Raw genomic sequence first — 23307 nt, 5'->3', positions numbered from 1 at the left:
CAGAATTCAACACATTTCTTTTATTGATTCCAATAATCAAAAGTCACACCTTTACAGCTTAATCATTATCATTAGACACAATAAGGAGGTCACTAGTTATTAACAGAAATTAAGCATTATTAGTTACCAATTTCTGTAAGAAAGCATCGAACACAGGGCTGGTGTGTGTTCATGGAGGATCTTGAATGCTCAAAGCTCTGTCAAGCACCAGTACTTTATATAGTTTTTGCACCCCTTGTGTGCAAAGCTAGTTGCTGGCTTATCGCTGCTTGCACCAGGTCAGGTGAAGTCAATTTTATTGATAGTTTCTCAGGCAATCTAACATTGTTTCCCTGATAGCAGCCAGATAACAGCATGCTCTGCACAGCTGCACTGGGAATCCTCCTTTTGCACTTATAATCTTTTCATGAACTCTTTACACGGACTGTAATGAGTTTCTTACCTTCCGACTCCAAATAGGGTCTCAAACCACTGATGGCTTCCTGTCTCAGATTGTGGAACTTAGTGATACTCCAAATGAAGACCCCATTTTGTGCCACTTCAGTTGGCGGGTTGTTCATTGGAAAGCAAAGGCTTATGTTTTGCTCAAGTTGTCTTACCTTTAATTGACGGGGAAAAAAACCATAAACGAGGGAGATAGTTCTCCCTGTCATTTCAGAGTATACACTCCTGTTAGGGACAGCATTGCGCCCTATAGGCGGGAAGCAATGGGGTACAAATGCTGTTAAGTCTCTATGAAATACCTGAGCACAGAGGTTAATATACACCCAGCCTACTGTAAACTGTTCTCATTGCCCAAATAGTAGAACAGACCCTCATTGATACTAACTGTTTAAGCAATATTCATTTTGTGTAATCATGTTTTTGGAAGGTTGCATTGAATGTAATATATAGGGTCTGGATAGTTTTGGTTATGTACTATAGTGTGGTTTCTCCTCTAGAACCAAGCAGCCCCTGGTTTGTGCACTGTAAAGACAATTCGTTTAGACTAACCTTGTCCTGCAGAGCATTTATTGTCCGTTTATTAGATTCCAACTTTCTTTCCATGCTCTTCGCCAGTGCGTCACATTTCTCCATGGCCGTAGACGTGACGGCTACCCTGTTCTGGAGCTGTCCCGTTCTGCTCTCGAGACTGGGCACTCGAATCTGTAATGCCTGCACGGTGTGACACAGCTCCTGCAGCTTTTCATTCAGATCTGGACGGGATGGGTCCTCTTGCATGTCCAGATTAACCCCGGGTTGTTCCTCAGCTCTCTCGGCTAACCGATTCAGCTTCTCCAAGACCTCGCCACGCGCCTCCTCTGTTTTTTCAAGTCTGAGGACTTCTTCCAGGAGCAGATTCATGTGAAGTGTGATAGACTTAGCCTCATGCTTGTGAGCCTTTGATCTCGCTCCCTGCAGAAAAAGCAATTAATAGCAAATCTTCTGCAAAGGCAGTTTTGCATTTCATATGTTTCAAATACAGTTAGAACAACAAATAAATGCAAATATACTGCGTATCTATCTTATATATATATTTTGTACACTAAGTTTGTCCTTATGGAAACGTCACAGCTATAAACAAATTCAATATAAACTGGGGCTTATAGGGGCTGCAAAAATTATTTTCACGGTCACCTTCAACCAGGCTCTTCAGACTTCTGACCTTCAGTCGCTAAGGTGCAATGAGGTGAATTAAGCCCAGTTGATTTTCCTTTCTAGCCCTACAGGAGGGCAAAGGCCAATGCAGCAATGCCTATAGGCCCCTAGACAGACTCGGCGCAGCCTGGATTCAAACCAGAGAGCTCCTAACCGTATGACTCGCCCCGCACTCCAGCGCAGTAAGTTTTATTAGAGAATTTGAAAAATGAATTTTCCACGCATCCAAAATATTTTTTTTAATATTCTGAAAAAAAAAAAACATTCTTTGATAAGGATTGTGTTTTATCTGTGGTTTTTTTTTTTTTTTGGAATTTGCATTTTAATTTAAACAATGATTCCTTTTGATTTCTGACATTATTCACAATTGCATTTGCATTTGCATAGTCTAGGGAGAGACAGTGATGTTTTGGATCTTCCTGGTTTTAATCAATCAAAAGGACATGGTTTGGGAAATCTTTGTACTATAGAAGACAGTTTCACATATCTTTTCACAAAGTGTTTGCATTGTCTGCCTGTGTTCACATTATCACCTCACTGTGTGAAAACAGAAAAAATGAATCTGTTTACAAATATTGTACCTTAATAGTTTTATCATCTTCCTTATACCTGTACCTAAATCGGTCCCTGTGCTGGTAATCTACAGAGATGTAGAACCAAAATTCTACAGTACAAGAAAAGCGAGACCAATGGTAATGCAGCAAGCGCTCATAAGAGGTTAGGAAATGCATTGCAGAGTCTAGTTTAGCATTCTTTTAATGGATGCTCCTTTTAAAGAGTAAGTATCACAGCCCCAAAAAATATAGCGTTCCCCGTCCCCATGTGATGCTACAACTGTTTAAATAGAGTACCTGTCATTTCTTTTCAATGTTAACATCCTGACAACTTTTTACACTTCTATCTACACACTTACCTTAAACCTGCACCCCAGTTCCTCAAACGTACAGCTCTGCCTCTTCTTTATATGTTTGCCTTCATGCCCGTTTATCTGAAAGCAGGAATTTTCAGAACAGATCAAATGCTCGGGCAGTTGGATTTGGAAATGATGAATGAGAGCAGACATGTTGATGACTGGCAGTTCGTTCTTTAACCCTACTGATCCACTTTTACTTCCTTTGTTTTTCAATTCAGTCTCGGTCTATAAGTAAAGTATTTGCTTAAAGATCCTCTGTGTATTTCAGCTTCTCTGCATTCCTTTTTTTTCTTTGTGTTCCTATTAGTGATGCCCCCTCACCTAAGCACATAACAAACTGCTTGTTCTGTCTCTTTGAATTTTTCTCTCTTTTGCTAATTCCTGTTTTTGGCAGAGTTTTCAGGGACTTTGACATCTTATTTCTCCTCTGATCAACCACTATTCAGCATCATTTAAACTAGCTTTCACTTGGCTCATTAGGAACAGAGTGGTAAACATTACTCTCCCAATCTGTGCGCACACAGAAAACAGAATACTCCTGATTTCTCCAGTTTAGGATTGAGAGAGATAAATGCTCACCTTATTGCTCATTTTATTTTCTTTGCTGCAAAAGGACTCACAGTGTTTCTTGTTGCATCCTTTGATTTAGTCACTAACCTGCTAATTAGAAGGAACATCAAATATCACCCCATTATCATTGCTGTAATACATAGCAGACCCTGACACTGATGCGATACAGCCACCTGACATTTCTTCATACGGATGCATCAGCTAGAACTCATGTCACGTTACAGAAACTTGGTATGGGTGTGCAGAGAATAGGTCAAATAAAAAGATATTGTGGATAGTCAGTGTATAGAAGGAAACATGCTTGTAGTTCAAGTCTGTGTAAGGATAAGGGATTTAAACAAATATTGCGGAGCACTCTGCTGAGCACAGCTGGAAGTGGGGTGTGGGAACTTGACCTTTTAACAGCTCGTTGGGTGATGACAAACAGAACATGATATACTGCATAATTTTCAATTACAAGAAGAATGCATTAATCAGGAGAACTGTGCTAGCTCAGACCCATGCTGGTCAGGTTTGAAATCTTAAGGACCAGCTAAGCAAAGTGCTAAAGAGGTTTCAAAGCTATCACAAATTACAGTCAGAAATTCAACAAGGCATTACGCATTCTTCTGGTAAAGAGGCTTTTGGGACACCTACTGAACCTCTTAATCCCGGGCTGTATTTGAGTCTGCTGCTCCAGCCACTTTAAAACCATTGTGGGGAAACAGACATTTATTAAACTAGCTGCCCAAAAGAGATCCATTGCCAGCAGACGAGCGCTTCAAAGAGTTGTGCAAAAAAGAAATACAATTTGACTTTTTTTTAAAAATGTATTTTGTTATCGTTTTTAGTCAGCTCATATATTTCCAGAATATAGCTGGCATTTTGCCGTGATATTCTCTGGAAGCAGATCGTAATGCTCTGTTTAAGTTCTTTTTCAAAACAGTTTTAAACCTCCCTGATTTACATTCTTTTTTCTTCAATTATCCAGTAATCAAAATGCACTTTTTAGGTCTATAGCAATTGGCAGTACAACACAGCAGGCGTACAAAACCCTAACATATAAAACATCAAATGATGTGCAATTAAAAGCAATACATCATTCTAGATTGTTCATTCTTAATTTTATCTCTGGTGCACTATCCCAAGAAATTGTGTATCACAACCATCTATTGATTTTTTAGGTCTGAAATCCAGGGGAAAGGTTACAGCAGAGTTGTATATGATTATATTTGAACTTTGACTTCCTTTACATCGCCAACACCATTGTATTTTGTTTGTAATTATTTTAAATGGTTTTGAGTTCTGTTGCTCCAATAGACTCTAGCTTTGAACCTAAGAGCTGGAACTAAACCGTCTTCCCTGTTCCATTCAAATCATGTGACAATGTAACCTTTCAACTCTCAACCCCACCTACTTTCTCTGATATGTCAAGTGATCTGAATGGAATGAAGAAGGCTGTGCAGTGAACTTTCGTCTTTATTTGTCTAGATTTACGTCTAGATTCTAAAAGTAGTAATAACTCCATAGCAACAGAACCCAGAACCACTCCAAATCATTGCAAGCACTATAAAATATTAAGGAAGTGGCGATTGAAGCTGTGGGGTGGAAACTGAACCTGTAAGTGTGGAAGTAGGATAAACGAGGTTCACTGGAGGGTGATAAAATAAAGTCTCAAAAAGCAAACCAAAGAATTAGGTGAGAAAATATGTTTAACAGTCTCTTCAGCACGCTAAAGCAAAGAAAAAAACGAGGTACTGTTCCAGCAAACTCCTTTTTTTTATGATTTTCAATTTCTCGTGCTCTTGTAGATTAACAGTTTAGTTTTACTCCGTTCATGTTTGTGTGCAAGCCAATCCAGCTACAGTTTGTTCAGCAATGCCACTGAAACTCAATTATCAACAGCGGGCAATGCTGAGGAAGCAGACAGGCTGACTGAGGTGAAGAACTGAAAGCAAAAATTGGTGTGTGGAGAGATGCAGATGGAGAACTGCCAGCCCTTTGGCAGCCCGATACCGCTGTGATGGATGAGGCCGTGCAGGCTTGTTTTAGTACTTGTGAAAGCAACTTTGACTCTACTATTTCAGTGCAGAAATGCATGTGTGGTGCTACAGTATGTTTGTGAATATATGGTCTCTTTTTCTTGAAAAACGAGTACAAAATGAACATAAAGGGGTGAAGTACTGGTCATAAAACTTCTTTTAGCATGCAATTTAAAAAACCCTCTTCTTCCATCCGTGCATTAGTGAGGGGCAGAATGTTCTGATTCAGAGTTTCTCTTACAAAAGCCTTTCTTTTGCTGCTGTTTAAAACATTTGGAAACTTTCTAGCAGTGAAAATCCTAATCAGTGGTATTGTGTTTACAACTTTTGGTCAACAGTGGCAGTGGCATCCCGTTTGAATAAAACTATATTAAAATGATAAGGGGTGAGGGACAGTGACACTGGATGCAATCAGCAGACAGGCACTGTGGCTATTCCACTTACAATTTGACAAGCTCGTCTCAGTCCGGATCTGAACCCCTGCCTATCCAGTTCAAGGCCATAAGAAAAAAAACTGAAAAATGCACGTACTGGGGGCTAGGTTAGGACCACCAGACAGATTTGAACCCAAGCCTCCAGTGATTCAGTGGATGTGATCCAAGGCTCTGTAGAGGAAGAGACCTCGGGACTTGATAGTAGAAAGTAAGTGCTTATAGCTTCGAGAAGAGCAAGGGGATTGCCCTTGGATCGCGGAGAGCCGCCCTCATGGGGGTGAAACTGAATCATTTGGTCTCCAAGGCTGGGGAGCAACCAATACTCCCCCCCCCCCCAAGGGGGATCTAGAGGAAAGAATGGGAGGATGACAGTGGTAGTTAAATTTGGCCGGGGGTCCTCCCTGACTCACAGAGGACGAATCCAGTGGTGGCTGGGCTTCTGAGGTTGGGAAGTGAGCTTCACTCTCCGCACAAGAGGGAGACCTTTTCAGAGGAGGGCACAGTTGCAGAAGTGGAGTAACAAAACAGAAGAGGAAGTGTGGTGGGGGAGGAGGGGAGGATGGTGGAAAACGAAAAAACCCAAGACAGAGAGCAAACTGAAGGCTTGGGGTTTAAATAAAGGATTAGCGGGTGTTATTGGTAGGAAGGAAGTAAGGGGAGGAGCCCTCATTCATGCCCAACAAGTAACACACAAGTTTACAATAAATTACAGAAGTCAAAGTGAATGTCTATGGCATGTGGTAACACAGGGCAGCCAGAAATCAGTTAAGAAATACAAGGACACTGAAACATCAAAAAGATGCATTTAAAACACAATACAGTGTTATGCATTTCATCACTTATACACTCCATCCAAAAATAAATAAATGTGGAGAGGATAATATGCATTATAATTTGGACAAAGGGTGCAATTAGTTTTAGGAAAATACTAATTCAAGAAGTAAACAGAGAATATATTAGTTTATTTCTGTTTTGATTAGTGATTGATGAAAGTAATAATAATAATAATAATTCAAATTTGCTTTGTTTATTGCATTTGTATTTACTAATGCTTCGTCTCTGCTAAAAGTTAATTGAATTGGGGTCCTCAGACATTTGATTGCTAACTTTCTGTTAGTTCTTGTGTTGATAAGCCTTGTCTTAATCGGAAGAGGCAGTCTAGTCTACAGAGATGTGTTACCATGTGTTGACACCTGTCTGCACAAGTTGATGCTGTGCAGTACAATGAGAGAGACACAGGATGAGACATTCTTCTGTGAGCGCCGAGCCATTTGAAATTGTTTTGCAAGCTTTTACTTCTGAACATTTGGTTTATTAGATAAATAACGTCCATACAAGGGAATGTTATTGAAATACCACCACAGTTATGTTTGCTAAACCGTCTTCGGCTTTGCATTGCACTGTAGATTAGTGCTGGTCTGCATGTATAATAAAACTCGAATTGGACTACACCATTAACAGCACCTTTAATCAATTGCAACCCACTTATGTTTTTAATAGGTTAATCTTTAAATCGACTTAACAAGCCCAATTTAATATGCTAATATTTACCTTTTTTACTGAGCGCACAAAATAGTGGTTTCTGCCAGTTTGTGAGTTTGAGGTGCAATAATGGTTGCTTCCAAGATTCTGACTGGTTAAACTGAGGAGTCTGTGTCCAGCAGAAGGCATGTATTAGAGTCCAATTGGAAGGTTACACATATTATTATTTGTTTATTTAGCAGACGCGTTTATCCAACGTCTCACCCAAAAGACGGAACACAAGAAGGCCAAGTGACTTGCTCAAGGGCACGCAGTGAGTCAGCGAGGGAGCTGGGTTTTTAACCAGGGACCTCCTGGTTACAAGCCCTTTTCTTTAATCACCAGACCACAGACTGTGCTTGGTACTGTGACAAGTAGGTAGGGTTATGGATGCCAAACAGTATTTAGCAGTCCCAAACATTTTTAAAGGCTCATGCAAAAGAGGGTGTGGTTTTTAAAGATATGGAACTAAGCATTAACACCAGTGCTGTTTCTTCAAGATACCACGGGGAAATACCTTCAGACACAGGGCGTTAAGCACGATTGTCATAGTATTAAAATGGTCCTACTTCCCGTTTAAAACAGCCACTGAAAAATCTTCAATATCTTTACAATCACTTCAAGAATTACACATGGAAAATGACCAAATGTGTACCTGTACGTATTCAGCCACTAATGCAACTGGATTCAAATGATTACCAAAACACTACTGGACTTTTTTTTATGTTTCTAAACATTTATGTCTGGTTTCACAGAACCCGATTTTCAATAATCTTGGACGATCACAATCCTTTGTGTACCGCTCTGAAATGATGGATTAACACCCCTCGTGACACCTTCCAGCACCTTGTGGACTCAATGCCAGGCTGTGGTATGGCTGATATCAGGGGAAACGTTTACCCAACCCAATATTAGATGCAGGATCTTATAAAGGGACCAGGCAGTATATATCAGCATCAAAATGATAAAGAACATCAGAATGCTGTCTTGCTAATGAAATGATTTTAAAAGCCTTGGTTATTGCTCATTTAAGTTAAAGTAATCTATAAGGTTGAGGATTCATGTACAGATTTCTATGTGCAGCTACTGTAGCTTAAAGAGCTGACTTTTTGCCTGAGTAATGACATCCCCCTTTCTGACATCAGGAGTCAAGCTTAGAAAAGAAAAAAAAAGGAAATGATATAATTCATCATTAGAACCACATGTACGCAATTAATTTCTGGATTCAGGAGTTTACATTTCAAGGACTAATAAAAACAAGTAGATTGGAGGCACTTACCAGTATTGCCAGTTTGCTCGGTGAAATTCAGCTGGACTGGGGTGATGCACTCTGCAGTAGAAAGATGTTTTGCAGTTTTTTTCTATTTAGAACTGGTGGGGGATTCCCCAGCATCACATGTTTGATATCTCAATGCTCCTGTCTGCAGTTTATTTCTTTTGGTTGAGTTGTTGTCTTTACTTACTGGGCTGTACAGTACAGTACATGGTTTATAGCACACGTTGAAGTATAGACACTTCCCTTATAAAAGTGTTTCTATAGCCACTTGTTTTTTGTTTCCCTTTGTTGATCAGTTACCCAAATTAAATACCATCTGCATAAAAGTCAGTTTCGTTCCTGATGGGAAAGATAGAAAATCTGACAGAGGGCTGACACTGCAGTGCACGTTCAGTTCAAGACCGCACAAGCATGAAGAACCTTAGAACAGAAGAAAATATCTACTTCCAAGTAGCTGATTGATATCAAAACTTTGTCAAGCTGTGTCTTAAAGAATCCCAAATGATTCCTCATCAACCCATTGCATCTCCTCTCCACTCCCTCTGTAAGAACAAATGAGAGAAAGCCATTCGGCCCACCTTGCTCGTTCGGTTGTCAGTAGCTTATTGATCCCCCGGAATCTCATCAAGCAGCTTCTTGAAGGATCCCAGGATGTCAGCTTCAGCAGTAAAGAAGTCCTAAGTCTCTATGCACCTTATTTCCAACTGTGTCCTCTGTTCCTGGTTTCTGTGGTGTGCTAAAGAGTTGGCTTGGTTTAGCGTCAGTCAAGTCTCTTTCTTGTAGGGTAAAGCATGATCAAACTAAATAAAAACATAAATAAATGTAAAAATAACAACACACATGTGAAATGTCCTCCTTGTACTGGACAGAGTGATCTTTAGCAGAAATATCTCCATTCATTGATGCAGCTGGAGTCTTTTTCGTTGAAGAAATTGTGCGGCTCTATGTAATGTGTTTTAATCATTTAAGGGAAGAAAACTAAACCAGCTGCCAGGTTCCTAAATGCAGTGTAACAGGTGTCTGGCATAACTGTGAAAAAAATGTACAGCCTTACTTATACATCATGTGATCATTAACCAAGACTGATTATATTTTATATATATATTTTATAAATATCCCAACACACAGCACTTGATTATTCCTTTCTGTCTGGACCTCATTAGGAAAGTCAGACACCTTCACAGAAGCTGGAATTTTTTAATTTTTTTTTTGTTTCTTTTTGTTTTTAGACCAAAGCTTGAAGGGAAATTTCTAACAGGTAGACATTGTGAAGCAATTCCCTGAAACTCCGCACCAAACAAACAAAGAGAACTGGAAATCTCCCAACTTTTGGTTTCTTGGAAATTTTGAAAGCTTGGCCTGGTTTAAAAGAGAATGATACCCCCCCACCCCACCCCTGCCCAGACCTTCACTTTGTTTGTCCAGTTTATTTACATTCACCAAAAAGTCATGTTCGCCCCGTTTGAAACGTGCGTTTCTGCCATCTCTCTGCAAGACAAACAGACATGCTCTTATAGCAGTACGAAGTCAGAAATCCCCAAATCCTTTTTTTTGGAAAACCAAATTATTTTAACATTCTGGTAATGTAAAAATAGTGATGTGTGTTCAAAGGGTATTTCAAAGAATTAATCAGTATGTTTTTTTTATTTTTTGCACATATATTCTTCCTTGGTAAATTATGTTTAAATTCATTTATCTAGTATTATTACATAAGAACGGCATAATGACCAGTTATACAAATGTGTCAGATTAATAGATCCAGTATGTTTGACTAATTCTAGTTTATTTGAGCGATAGTCCTTGTGCATTATTGTCAGTTACAATAACAACTGCTAACATCATTCTAAGTGCTTTAAATAATGTTGGTTTGTAAGTATTAAAAAACCCTTAGTTATTCTGGTTAGCTGAATTACTCCAGTGTCATAGTCAATTTGGTTGCTAATAAAAATGCATCTGATTTTCACAGCTCGGATATCGTTACTGGAGCATAGGACTCCATCTGTGCGTTGGCGTTTTGTATATTAATTCAATCCGGCATTGAGTGTAACCCACCAATACTGAATTACCATTTGTGTACAGATCAATTAACAAAGAGAGAGACACTATTTTAACTCGTTAAAGCCACAGCTCCCTGCTTTCTACATCACATTTACCTGTGGAGAGGAAGACAGGTAGTTTACTGAATTTATTTGAAATATCATTTGCGAAAGAAGACAGCGTGATGATCTGACTCAAGCATTCAAAATCCTTAAAGGTATTGACAATGTCGACCCAAGGGACTTTTGAAAAAAGAAACAAGGATCAGGGGTCACAAATGGACATTAGATAAAGGGGCATTCAGAACAGAAAATAGGAGACACAGACAATCGTGGGAATCTGGAACCAACTCCCCAGTAATGTTGTTGAAGCTGACACCCTGGGATCCTTCAAGAAGTTGCTTGATGAGATTCTGGGATCAATAAGCTACTAACAACCAAACGAACAAGATGGGCCGAATGGCCTCCTCTCGCTTGTAAACGTTCTTATGTTCTTAAGTCTTATTAAGCTAGAAAACGTTTCTGTCAAGCCACAGCATTGAAAGTAATGTCTTAGGTCAAATATGTCAACTCCTTTTAAGATTTGAAACACTGCTGACACACTTGCTGAGGGTAACCTGTTCATTGGCATGGGGTGATGCCTCCATAGAGCCTGTATTAAGCTTGTCCAGGGGGCTCTTTGGTTGAAAGCAGCCTTAAATAAATCTTTGGTTCCTAGAACAGGGCTTCAGTCTCCTCGTGCGTGTGTTCCTGCTCATTCAACAGGCTATAAACTCTCATTTATTTAAATATCTCAAGTATCGAGTTGTAATGGGGTGCCACTTACTTGGAGCATATCCTAGTTTTTGTTGTACATGACATGTCCATAGTCACCATTTTTATCTGTTACAGAGACTGCTTATTAATAAATCAGCATTTTAAAATCTAGTGAGACTGGCTGACTCCATAGGCATTTTAATTGAGGGTGACCCTTAATCTTTAAACACAAGCAAAAACATTGGCAGTTTTTCAGAAATCCAAGGTGACTTTTTGTGTCTGATGTCTAGAATTTTTTTTCCCCCATCAACTACTATCTAAAACTGCAAACATTAAAACTGCATTCAAAAGACAATTCTTTGGTATTTTAAAGAATTACGTTTGTCTCTTGTTCGCAGGCTTTGTTGATGTTCCAGTTTGTACTTTCCCACCAAGGTAGTTACAGTTTGCTTGCTACTCTCTCACTCTCCCAGCCAAGTAGGCATTCTCCTGTCCCCAAAATGTTCAGCATGGGCTTTTGAATTTACATTCCTTCTAATTCTGTTACCCGCTAGAGGGGTGCGCAATTTGGGTCCTTGATTCTAATTCTAACAAAGCTGTATAGAAATTCATAACAGACAGACAGCACAAGGAAATAAATATAAAATATGAATGTTTATTAAATGCAGACAAGTACATTCAAACACATTATCAAGATTCAGCAAAAAACAATCTCTAATACTAAACCGAAAACATCATGTTAGTCTGTTAGGGGTCAGTATGATTCAAACCCAATGCTCATGAAAACAGCTGCTTGGAAAAAAAATGAGATGCATTTACAACTAGACTTGTTTTCCACAGTTGTTTCGAGATCCCAGTCAGAGAAATACTAAAGCGCTTCGAATCCTAGGTACACTGAAGCATAGGGAAATAGCAGGTGTTGGGACCCGTAGCTGTGGGGGAAGTTCAGTTCGAGGCTGTGCACAATGTCTAGGCTGGGGAGGTTTCATAAAGTACAAGCAAGCACTACTTCTCTGCAGTAACAAAGATCACCAGAAGTGGGTGCTGAGTTCCTTACACTCTACAGCAAGGTCCGTTGTGAGTATAGGCCTTCAAACAGCACAGGCAAAGTAACAACATGCAGACACAGAATCCGGGTATTTGATTTCGAAAAGAAAAACTAACATGTTTTAAGATTGCTTTGCAACATTAAACCCCTAAGAACATTACATACCGATGCAATACCTGTCCTGTGTAAAGAGGTGGTGTTTTTTTGTTTTGTTTTTAGTTTTTTTAAGTTTTACAGATTGACTCCATTATATTTCCGACCGTATATAATGCAAATTCTCTAGGGCCTCGGCATACAAAAACCCACTCTCTCCCAATGCCTTTATTTGGAGGCTTGACGTAATTCTCAGGGCAAGGCCCGCCCGCTACACTAAACCAATTGGCCAACCAATACTACCTGGACCAAGCCCACCTTTCACTAATGTTCTGCAACGCCTCCCTTGCAGCTGTATCTCCCTTCTGGGGGGGGGGGGGGGGGTCAGTGGTCCTCCATCACCTGTCCTTTGCTGACCCGACCGTGTCAGAGGTCACACCTCATTTGAGGGCAGCTCCTGCTGGACCCGGAGGCAAGATCATGGGCCAAACAGCTTAATCACCCCACACTACATTTCATACTACATCTAGCAATGTGTCCTTCACCTGGGCATAAAGTTGCATCCTGTTTTGGCGTCAAGTACCCGATTTTCCACTCTGCCGTTACATTGCCCTTGTAATATGTTTCCTATGAAGGGGTCGGCACGCACTAACATTTAGACGGGGGGAAAAAACACCCATGGTAAACTCATATTAAAGCTTTCGATATTTATTATTTTTCAATTTCAGCTAAAGTAGAAATAAAGAGGTAAAGAAATAAATAAAAAAACTCTACTCGCCTATTTTTTTAATGTTCTCTTCTTACAGAACTGGTGAATTGCCTCCCTCCAACTCACTAAAGGTCAAGCATTTTGAGCTCCTATTGAGAAATGAAGGTACTTTGGTCCTTTGCTGCTCCTCAAACTGATTGTTCAGCACAAAAAAAAAAGATTTTTTTTTTTTCCTGCATCTGCACATTTCTTTCCCAGTTTGCAGTGGCTGTGTGAAGATAAGGTAAGCCCAAGCAGCAGACTGACCCAAGTTAGATTTCAAGATTACTGACGCAGGGCAGACTGAACGTGGCTTATGAAGCTCCCACACATCAGACCCTTTAAAATACCCCTGTAAAGAACACTGCTCCTGGGCTCACCAGGAAAAATATTATTGCCGTTTTCCAAAACATAACAGCATTATCCGCAGTAATCGTCAGTGTTTTATTTCCCACTTGGATATTCTTCAAATAGAACTCCAGAAATAACATGTTAATTGGTAACAGAAGAATATACTGGTTGGAAAAGTGACTCGACTGCGGAGAGGTGAAGCAATTAATTGTGTCAAGCGTGATATTTCATTAGACAATACGAACTGTGATACTCTGGGTTGCCATAGATCGCTAATTACAGCATGCAGCTTCTCTGTCAAGGGCATGAGTGGCCAATCACGGTCCTGGAAGGCAATTCCATTCCTGCTCTTTGTTCCAACCCTGTACTAATTTTTTTTTTTTTAGTTGAGCCAATTAAACCTCAGACCCTGAAGTAGTTCATCACCTCATTTTACCTGTTAAACCTGGAGTGGAATTGCCCTCCAGGACCATGCTTGGCCACCCTTGGGTTAGAGAATGATGAATAAATGGGGCTTATTTCTGATATGTAACCCAGTTCATACCTCCAGGGCCAGCTGTCCTGCTCCTGTGCCACAAGTTGGTTGCTATTCTGATTCTAGCATGTCGTGACACCTCTAGGACTTACTCCCTTCACATTTTGAGGTAGCTTGAATCAAGTCCGTCTCACAGGTTGCAAAGACAAGGACTGCTCAAATCACTCCTTAGCAAAACAAACCAGACCTGTTGTGATCTAATAAATGCGTGGGTAGATGCGCTCCCACCAAGTCTGACGATAATGCCTCCGCGTAAATAAATAAATAAATAAATAAACAATAATAATAATAATAACAACACATTTTTCAATGCAATTTGGTAAAAGTACCCGAGTTAACCAGGGTTGCGCAGGGGGACAGGTGCACTGGTGCACATTCAGGACCTACTGTAATTATTATTAGCATGATTCGAAGAGCTCTGTTGAGTTCGCCGGGGAGTGATTGTTTTAAATTTAAAATGTCACCAGGATATGACGGCGGGAACTGATAATAATACACCGTGACTCCTAAACGAGAAGAAACACTGTCTACCTTAGTTGAGACAATATTGAGACTGATATTTCCTGCCCAAGGTAAACCCCCTACAATACGGTATGATCTGGGACGTTTTCAAAAGTTAAAACAAGCTGAAAGAACGTCCTCTTTATCGTGACTTACAGTACTGAACATTACGGTTTCTCGAAGAGCGAAGTGTGTTTTTTATATATATATATATATATATGTGTTATTCCTCATCACTTGCTGTCATCCTTGTTTGGTCGGATCTTCATTTCGGCAAATTTGAGTGAGTACTGCCACCCTGTCCAGGTGGACCACTCGATCCCGTCCGCGTACGACGTGTGGTGCCCCTTCAAGTACTGCCCGTTCAGGTTGGAGGTGTGGCAGTTCCGGTACCACCAGGCTCCGTGGTAGAAAGACGCGCAGTTGTTCTCCGAGTGGTCGCTGTCTCTGTCCTTTGTGGTGAATTTCATCCCGTTGTGCTTTAGCAGCGAATCGCCTGTTTCACGACACAAGAAAGAGAAACACACACACACACACACACACACACACACACACACACACACACACGTTACTAAATAATACTAATAACAGTTAATCCTTTAGTACTGGAACGGACAGAAATGCCCATTAAACAGAATGGAAACATCTAACAATGATAGAGTTGGAGAGCTGACCGCTCCTATAGTATATACATAGGAAGACATAGGACTTAGTCATAGGACAGCAGATGTATGATATACCGGGGCTTGGAGTTAAAAAAATAAATCTTATTCTGTTTCATCAGCAACTACTGTTAATATCGATTTAGAATATAATATACATTCCTGATCCTTTTAAACATGCCATACAACCACGTGTGCATTATGCAGTAACAGTGTGCAGGCAGATTCTGAGGTACCCTGTGCCATACTAACAGTATCATATATGTATTCACTTGCCACAAGAGACAGGAATGATTGCTGGTTAGATTTTTGCAGTACATAAGTTTGAAAGAAATTGTTTTGAGATTGCCTACATGTACTTTTATTACATTCCAGGTTATTTTGTTATTTAAAAAAAGCTGATAATATTATTTAATTGAGTCTAGCCAGCCTAACAGAGCTTCGTTGTATTGAAGGTCATTACTTTTACAGCTCAAGCTGGGCTAGATACGAATAAAGGCACAGCAACAATCACACAGCGAATTGTAATACAATAAATCACAATAATAAAAACAACAAGAGGAGGCACCACAGAAGGCGCTGACAATGCTGGAGACAATGCATGCCCCAGAGCTTGCATATATATTTGGCAATTGATTAATATTTAAAACAAGCGGAGAGGGAACAATTTGGTGACCCCCCACCCCCCCCACCCCCAGGCTGACACGCGCAGTGCATTAATAACTAATGTATGTGTTCCAGTGACTTCTGATCCTGTCTTTATAATGAGGGCACCACAGAGGGCTGACTCCTGCCTGCGTCAATCATCATTACTAGACTCTGCTGCCATGCTGAAGCAAACCAAAGAAACGTGTAGGGAACTGTGATTAAATCTCAATACTGGAGCAACTGAACACAGACTCATTACACACGTCTGTGAAAATATTAGAGAAAAGTAAACTCTATGAAGGTAAGCTGTTTGCTCTGTGGAAATTAAATGTACAGGTGTGTTATAAAGAAACTTACACCGCTGTATCTTTGGAGCTGAATGTCAAATTATATTAGGATGAAAAAGCACCTGGTTGTGGGTTGAAAATCTTAATCGTTCGTCTCGTTGCTTAGAGATCACTTTTAATTACTTTCTATTTCAGTCTCCACAGCCTTTTTAAAACTTAAAAGCTCCCCTGCGGCTTCAGTAGAGCTCTCAGAATCGTGGCTAACTCTAAGTACCTCTGGTACACCAGAGTGTAACCATTAACCGCATGGAACAAATTTGGTTTTTCTTATATCCACCAGGGTGGTGTTGCAGGGGGACAGATTAATAGCTGCGCACTGGTGTACCAGATGGAACTGGACAGTAGACGGGATTCTGAGTGAAACGTTGAGGTGCTTTAAACGTAAGAGGATTTGATGAATGAAACAGAAATTGATACAAAGCGAGTCTAAGCAACTTTTAAAAAATCAATAGACAAATCTGATATTTAAAAACGATATTAAGGTGTCGTCGCGTATGCGAATTCGAACAGCAGACTTTTGCAACATTCCATAATTCATATTAAACAACAAAACACATTGGCTGTTACAATTTAAACGCTGCTGTACAACTTGTGAAACTGCAGTTCCGATGATATTTTTCCATGGTTACTTTAAACACTCACAGGTGTTTAATCTGTGTTAGCTTCACTGTGAAAAAACACAAAAAAAAACCCTGAATTGTGTGATTAAACTATCCCAGCACATTACTGCACTTACAGACCAGTTAAAAATTCTAATTGGTGTCACAATGTAAAATAGGTGCAGCGGTGCTATAACTGTGCCCAAAGGCATCAAATCATCCTTTTACCAAAAAGAGACAAAGAAGTTTTTTTCATTTTATTACGTGGCTTTAAAATACATTTAAATACATTTGGTTTTTTGGTTTTTCTGTCCCCCTGCCCTTACATTATGTTTGCAATCATTCTTGTGTTCGTTTCTCAGTGTGTTTTTTTCTTATATAATCTGTGTAAAGGAGCTACTCTTTGGTTGTAGTTTTCTGCTATACTGTAGTCATATGTAACATAGGCTAGATCAGCAAAAGTCTCTTTGTGTTAGTGTGCACTAGCTCACCTGTGCATTGCCAGCATCACAACAGGCAAGTCCAAAATAGGTGATCGTTAGATGACACTGGCTCTTACTTGTATAAAGCTTTGATATAGCCTATGTTGCATGTGTCAGAACTCCAGGGCAGCTGAGTAATTGCTATAAGAATTGTTCAGAATGATTTATAAAGAGGTGGCAGTGTGAATGGGTTATATTATATGCGACCCGCAATGCCAGCTCGTTTTGCTGTTTATCTTACAGTACATACACCATTATATAGAGCACCAAGGTTGTGCGGCTTGAACCTGATGTCGTCATTCCCAGCGAAGGTTTAGTCGCAACAGTATTCACCTGCAGTTCCAGAGTAGTCCGCTACGGTCAGTGGGTATCCATCTTCATCAGGGTCGACCGAGAACAAGCCCACCCCGAACGTGCTGTAATGCGCAAACGCTGTGCTGTTCTCAAAGTCTTCCAGATCGATCCGCAGCTCGTAGTTAGCCTGGATGGTCAAGGCATGGATCCTCTTCATACCTGCAAGAAACACAGAGCCCCTGTACCCACATGCATCAAACTGTATTCCACATGCAGCGCTGTAGGGATGTGCAGGGAAGTCGGATTTCATTTGAAACGTAGGCGTTGCTGTAAAATGTTATCAGTAGGAGTAAAATACATTTATGGGGAAACAATAACATGGACTTACCCTGCATTTTTGTTTTGTTTCCCTGAGCTACGATACAGTATCGCACAACTTAATTGTGAGTTACTGCAGCTTTTAAGATGAGTTTTTTTTTAATTCTCTCCCTCGTTCTCATTAAAAAAAAACAAAACAAAAGTGCAAATACATTATTCAGCCAGCGGGTGGTGCTCTGCTATCAAACTTAAAAATCCCATTGTAAACAAAGATCAATAATAACACCTTCAAGCAGAGTAGATTTTAACCAACATAATATGATTTCTTGGTATCTGGCTCTAAATACCTAATCTGGCTCTTAATACATAATATTTAAGTGTTTTCCTTCAGCAAGGCAGCCTAACCCCCTTAAAAGATTTGCCTTCAAAGGGCAGTGTTTAAAAACAAGCACCAATGCAGGTTTTATACATCTGCAGCAGTTCTTTTGTAAACACTAATTTGAGAGATGCACAGCAATACCACACCTCTTCAAGGCAAGACCTACAAAATGCCTTTTTTTTTATTAGCTTTTAGTCCTTTTAAATCTCCAAAATGACCAACAGACGAAAATGACCTTCCTGTCAAATACAGCTCTAAGTATAGATAATGATATAGTGGCAATCTCTACTCTTTTTGTGTGGCTAAAATTGAACATTGTGCTACAGAGCTTTCAGTAATGAGATGGAAATGTATGATAACACATCGCACAGTCCAAAGATGATACTGCCAGTGGAGTCAGTATCCAAGAAAACTGTTAAAAGGAAAAAAGAGCACATACCCATTGCTCTAGGCAGTGTAACTGCAGTGTATTGTTGTCTTGAAAGTAGGCATCGCCAACAGGGCAGCCTTGTTAGGTGGACTTAATCTGCATCAATGCTTAAATAAACTACAGCATGTGTTCACCCTCCTAAAGTAAACCAGGAGAGCATGCCCCAAACCAGGGTGATGCCCAAGCCAGTCATGAATAGAATATCAGACACACTGCTCTCCGGAAGCTTGCATTCTAAACAGCATTCTGTACACTATTAGTATACAATATAGTTCAATAAGAGTAATGAAACAGAATAGCTAACCCTAATATGCTGTCATTCCCATCTGATGCAAGCTACCTCATTTTGTAACATGCATCTGTGTTTGCTTAATCAGTCTAAAATTAAATTCAGGTTAAAAAAAAACACTCGAGAGTGAGGGCTATAATTCGTCTGTCAGCTGCTGTGGTTGCTCTGTAGCCAGCCGTGTAGTTTCTAGGACAGGATTAGTGGCAATATAGTTGTTTTCTTCCACTAAGAAACTTAACATAACAAATCAATAAGCTGGGTGACCCCTTTGGTCAACCTAATCATATTCTGCCAGTCATCTGCTTCATGAGTGGAACATACACTCTGTAATAAAAATGGGTCTCAACACATTTACGCAGGTAGAGCATTTGAAGCCATTGTGCTGGTTTAAAGAATGCAATTATTTCACAAGCTTTCCAGTGCAAAAAATACCCAAGGAAATTCTGGAGATCTGCAGTTGAAATGACTCCTGATATGCCCCAGTCTGCATGTCGATCTTTAGAGAAAAGAAATGGGGTGATTCAGTCTGCATGCAAAGAAGTCCTAATATAAAGATCCATATCTCTATCAGCGCCTTATTAAGATGTTGCTGCATTGTGCTCTTGTGGTATAAATGCTTGTATGGCGATACGGATCTTTTCATGCAAGCATTGTTCCTGAAGAGTTTTGACAATCAAGATCAAATGTTTCTCCACTCTTTACAGCCTTCACTTCCCAAGCTCGCTGCCAACAGCCTCAGACTGGATTTCTTTAATTAATTCAAACAGGAATCCAAAAAACCTTGGAGTTAAAGGCTGTGGGGATCTGGAGTCTTGCTGTCAGTATATCATTTGTCTCATATAGTAGGTATGATCTTAAACCCCCGCCCCCACCCCCTCTCCAATTTACCAAGAGATTACAATTCTCAATGACGTCAAACACCTACTGCATCCCTGCCAAGTACGGCTGAAATCTACCATGTAGAAAAGACTGAGATCCCTTCAAATGAACAGAATAAATGACTCTATTGTATACAATACCTTTGTTGATGACAATAATTGCTTACTCCTTCTTGGTACAGTAGAGGCTAGCCTATTAAAACACCATTTCTTATATTTAATTGGTACTGGTGTGATGTATCCTCCTTTCCCAATCCCTGAGAGGTTTGTAATTAATTATGGCTGTATTGTTCAGTACAATACTAACCTTTTCACTTTTTTTTTTTTACTTTGTGTTTAAAAAGGCACAAAAATATCACCATATAGAGAGCTCAAGAGCATGCTACATATGGGGTTTGGATACAGTTTTGGTGCAGTTATACACATTGCTGACCCCTGCATTAGGAGCTCTCTAGCTGATTGAGTTTGGCATCGCACCCTGGAGTGGGGCATGTTTCCTTGATTATTCTGGAAGGTCAAATGAATACCGTAGAACGTAAACTGCTGCACATGGGTCCTGATGGCGATGACTTTCAGAATGAAAGGGGACCGTTCCACTATGCCAGACTTGTGCACGAGTGGTTCAAGGAGCGTGATTTTTAGAAGAATCTTTCATGGCCACCCCAATCCATGGATCTCAATCCATCTTGGCATGGTCTTGATTGACTTGAAAGACGCATTAGTCATGACGATCTTCTCTAGGCTTCTCTACACCAATTGCATCGAATGTTACCAACTCAATTTATTTGAAGCTGTGTGAACATCAAAAATGAAATATCGGGGGAAATTCACTGGAAACTTGAAATTAAAAAAGTTGGAATTGAATTGAAAGGATTTCTTGTATCCACAAGTTATTTGTTTCTAGTTTTGTTCCATTAACAGGTATTTTTCTCTTAAAAGACGGGGCTAGTGATGGAGTAAAACGCTTCGTGTAAACCTCTGGTTTCACTACGGATATAAATTAATTTTCTATTTGAAGATCCTAATTAAGCTCTTAGAGACTGGTAATGCAAGGGGTTTATGCTAAAACTCTTAATTACTTGACAAAGTAATGCTCAGGATCTTCCTGTGTTTAATTACAGGATGGTCTTCTGAAAAACCCATAAAAAAATAAATAGTGTACGTGAACAAATACAAATCATCTATATATATATATAAATTACTAAAACCAGTATTAAACAAGGCTACATTGTATAAACAGACAGAGCACTAAAATTACGAAAGAGGGGAAGACATTTTTTTATCTCAAAACTTAGTCAAGATGGGTCTTAAAGGATCTCATTGATTCAGTATGGACAGCACAGCGAGGTAACCCATTCGATACTTTTACCGCTCGTTGTGTAAGGAAGAGTTTCCTTGAGTCACGTCGCCACTTCATTTCCAGCTGTGTCCTCTGGTCCTGGCTTTCTGTGAGGAATTGGTTAGGGATAACTCTGTCATCTCCTTTTAGGATTTTAAAGGCTTCAGACAAGACCACCCCTGGATTCAGATTCCTTAATATTGCCGACCTAAAACTCAAGGTTATAAAAATCGACCATCTAATAGAGCATGTGAGTCCCTTTTAGGGCTTTTTGTTTTGGTCTATAGCAATATGTAAAATGACAGAATGTATTTAACGATTTAAATCTGCCAACGATTCGATCGAAAGTTGCTCTTAAAAATATCCCACATGATCCTATCCGCTCTCCAGGTAATGACAGTCCAGTATGGTTTGTGTTTCCAGAACTATAAAACTATAAAGCCTGCTGAAAGTGATAGCAGGGACTGGCGAGCAGTTTGGTGGCAGATTGACATAAAGACAAGCGTGTTTCAAGGCGGGAGAAACCTGCATCTCCACAGCAATCATTGGGCGCATCTTAAAGTGGGCGTCGTTGACGAAATAATTCCATTCAGTCTTACCTGTCATGCATTCAGATACATGTGTCTGAAACGTGCAGGTTTTAAGAGGAAATGAATATGCTACTACGCTAGGGTGAAGATGACTCTCAGTCGGCTTGCCTTTCTCTCAGGAAGTCTGTTATTGTTTCGCTTGCTAGGTTACCTTACCTGTGTGCAGTGCCATCAGGTTACTGGCTACATGTCCGTCAAGAAAGGATGGACCAGGTTGGTTAATGATGCGTGACAAAGCGTTGAAGGGGCGGGGACAATGTCACTCCCCAGGTGAAATGACCAAGGCAGTTCACTGAAAGCAGGGCTTATAAACAGAAACCGTGTAGTACCAGTCATGTTTTAAAATTACAAGTTTGCTATATAACATGTGTTGCTTTGAGACCTGTTTAGGGAATGGAAGTGCATGATGGGTAAGAAATAATTGCTTTAGCTTCATTCAATTTAGTTGTGTAATGTTTTCCAAAAGGGAAAAAGCAATGCAACGTTCATTTTCTGTTCGGCTGCGAAAGACAATACTTGAGTGAGTTCACAGTGATAAGATCATTAGTTAGACAGATTTGAAGACTTTTATCTAACAGTTTATAAGAAGTAATGAGAGTGACACTGCCCTCTTCAAAATGAAAATGAATAGGTTCTGGAGGAACATCTCATGCTTCAATTATGAATTATTTATTTGCTTTGATTTTAAAAGTATGTTGGGAAATCTATTTTACGCTCTTAAGAAATCAGTTTAGACTTGTCATTGTTGTTTTATTCTCTGTGCCGAGAGAGAGAGGGAGAGATCTCGTCCTACCTCAGGCGTGAACATGAATTAAATATTAATGATGCTTTTTTCTGTTTAGCCCTGGGCATCAATTCGGTCTCGTTGAACTAATATCTGAAGATGTGCCACAGCCTTGGCTGCCACATTTAGAATCGCGATCTCAAGAGAGGGGGGGTCTTAAACTCTGCAGGAAAACTTCAATAAATCTTGCAACCTGCGGCGGATTCCGGCTCCTGACTGCCTTTGAACATTTGTACGCAGATGACAGATGCATAAAATGGATACAAATTTCTTTTTTGTTTGTTTGTTGTTTTTTTTTTCTTTGTACTGGTGAATCTGCCCTTCTGCAGTATCTCTGAGCGACAAAGGGACCAGCAGGCCTCGCCAGACACAGTCACAGCGAGGGCTCCGACACAGTAATGGAAAAAGCAGTTTGTGTTCACTAAGACAACAGACACTGACTAAAAATAACCCTTGCATTCTTAACCGTTTCACCCACAACCCTATTTACATAGCTAACTCTGTCCAGAACATTAACAATGCCAGGTATAGATTATTAATGGTTTGCATGTACTGGATTGAAATAGTTGAGAGGTGCAAGTAATAAGTTGAAAATTTTTCCTATCCCTCATAAAATGAGTATCCTATAGACTGAAAAATCACATTCGGTGTATAGGAAGTTTAGTTGCATATTTCTAGTGAAAACATGTATGGTACAGATACACGGATACTATGCAAACACACCCATGTAAACATACATATGTAGAACCTGATAAGAAAAGAGATGGACTGAGGTCGGAGGGTTATGAATTATTAAAACATTAAAATAGACACCTTTAGAAATATAG

At 39.8% G+C, this 23307-nt stretch overlaps 2 protein-coding genes across 3 annotated transcripts in view; both read right to left on the bottom strand.

Moving 5' to 3' along the window:
* Positions 1-6: 6 nt before the first annotated feature.
* Positions 7-8589, bottom strand: LOC121309717 (TNF receptor-associated factor 2-like). 2 transcript variants are annotated; one of them, XM_041242837.1, is made up of 5 exons: positions 8377-8589; positions 3131-3211; positions 2552-2626; positions 994-1395; positions 7-599 (listed from the first exon to the last, which is right to left on the bottom strand). In XM_041242837.1, exons 2-5 carry the CDS (start codon positions 3140-3142, stop codon positions 405-407), a joined length of 684 nt encoding a protein of 227 aa, XP_041098771.1. In that variant the 5' UTR covers positions 3143-3211; positions 8377-8589; the 3' UTR covers positions 7-404. The 2 variants fall into 2 exon arrangements, with proteins under 2 accessions (XP_041098771.1, XP_041098772.1); XM_041242838.1 differs by having other exon boundaries at positions 3131-3208.
* Positions 8590-13812: 5223 nt separating this feature from the next.
* fibcd1a (fibrinogen C domain containing 1a) overlaps positions 13813-23307 on the bottom strand; it is a 34165-nt gene continuing 24670 nt past the window's right edge. The window contains exons 4-5 of the mRNA XM_041242836.1: positions 17513-17692; positions 13813-14937 (exon numbers count right to left, since the gene is read on the bottom strand). Coding sequence (XP_041098770.1) covers positions 14675-14937; positions 17513-17692 — 443 coding nt within the window. The 3' untranslated portion in view covers positions 13813-14674. The remainder of the gene's footprint in view (positions 14938-17512; positions 17693-23307) is intronic.

The sequence above is a fragment of the Polyodon spathula genome, unplaced genomic scaffold, assembly GCF_017654505.1.
Source record: "Polyodon spathula isolate WHYD16114869_AA unplaced genomic scaffold, ASM1765450v1 scaffolds_1425, whole genome shotgun sequence".
Lineage (NCBI taxonomy): Eukaryota > Metazoa > Chordata > Actinopteri > Acipenseriformes > Polyodontidae > Polyodon > Polyodon spathula.
Note: the sequence above shows the minus strand (reverse complement) of the source record. Positions and strands in the feature narration are given on the sequence as shown.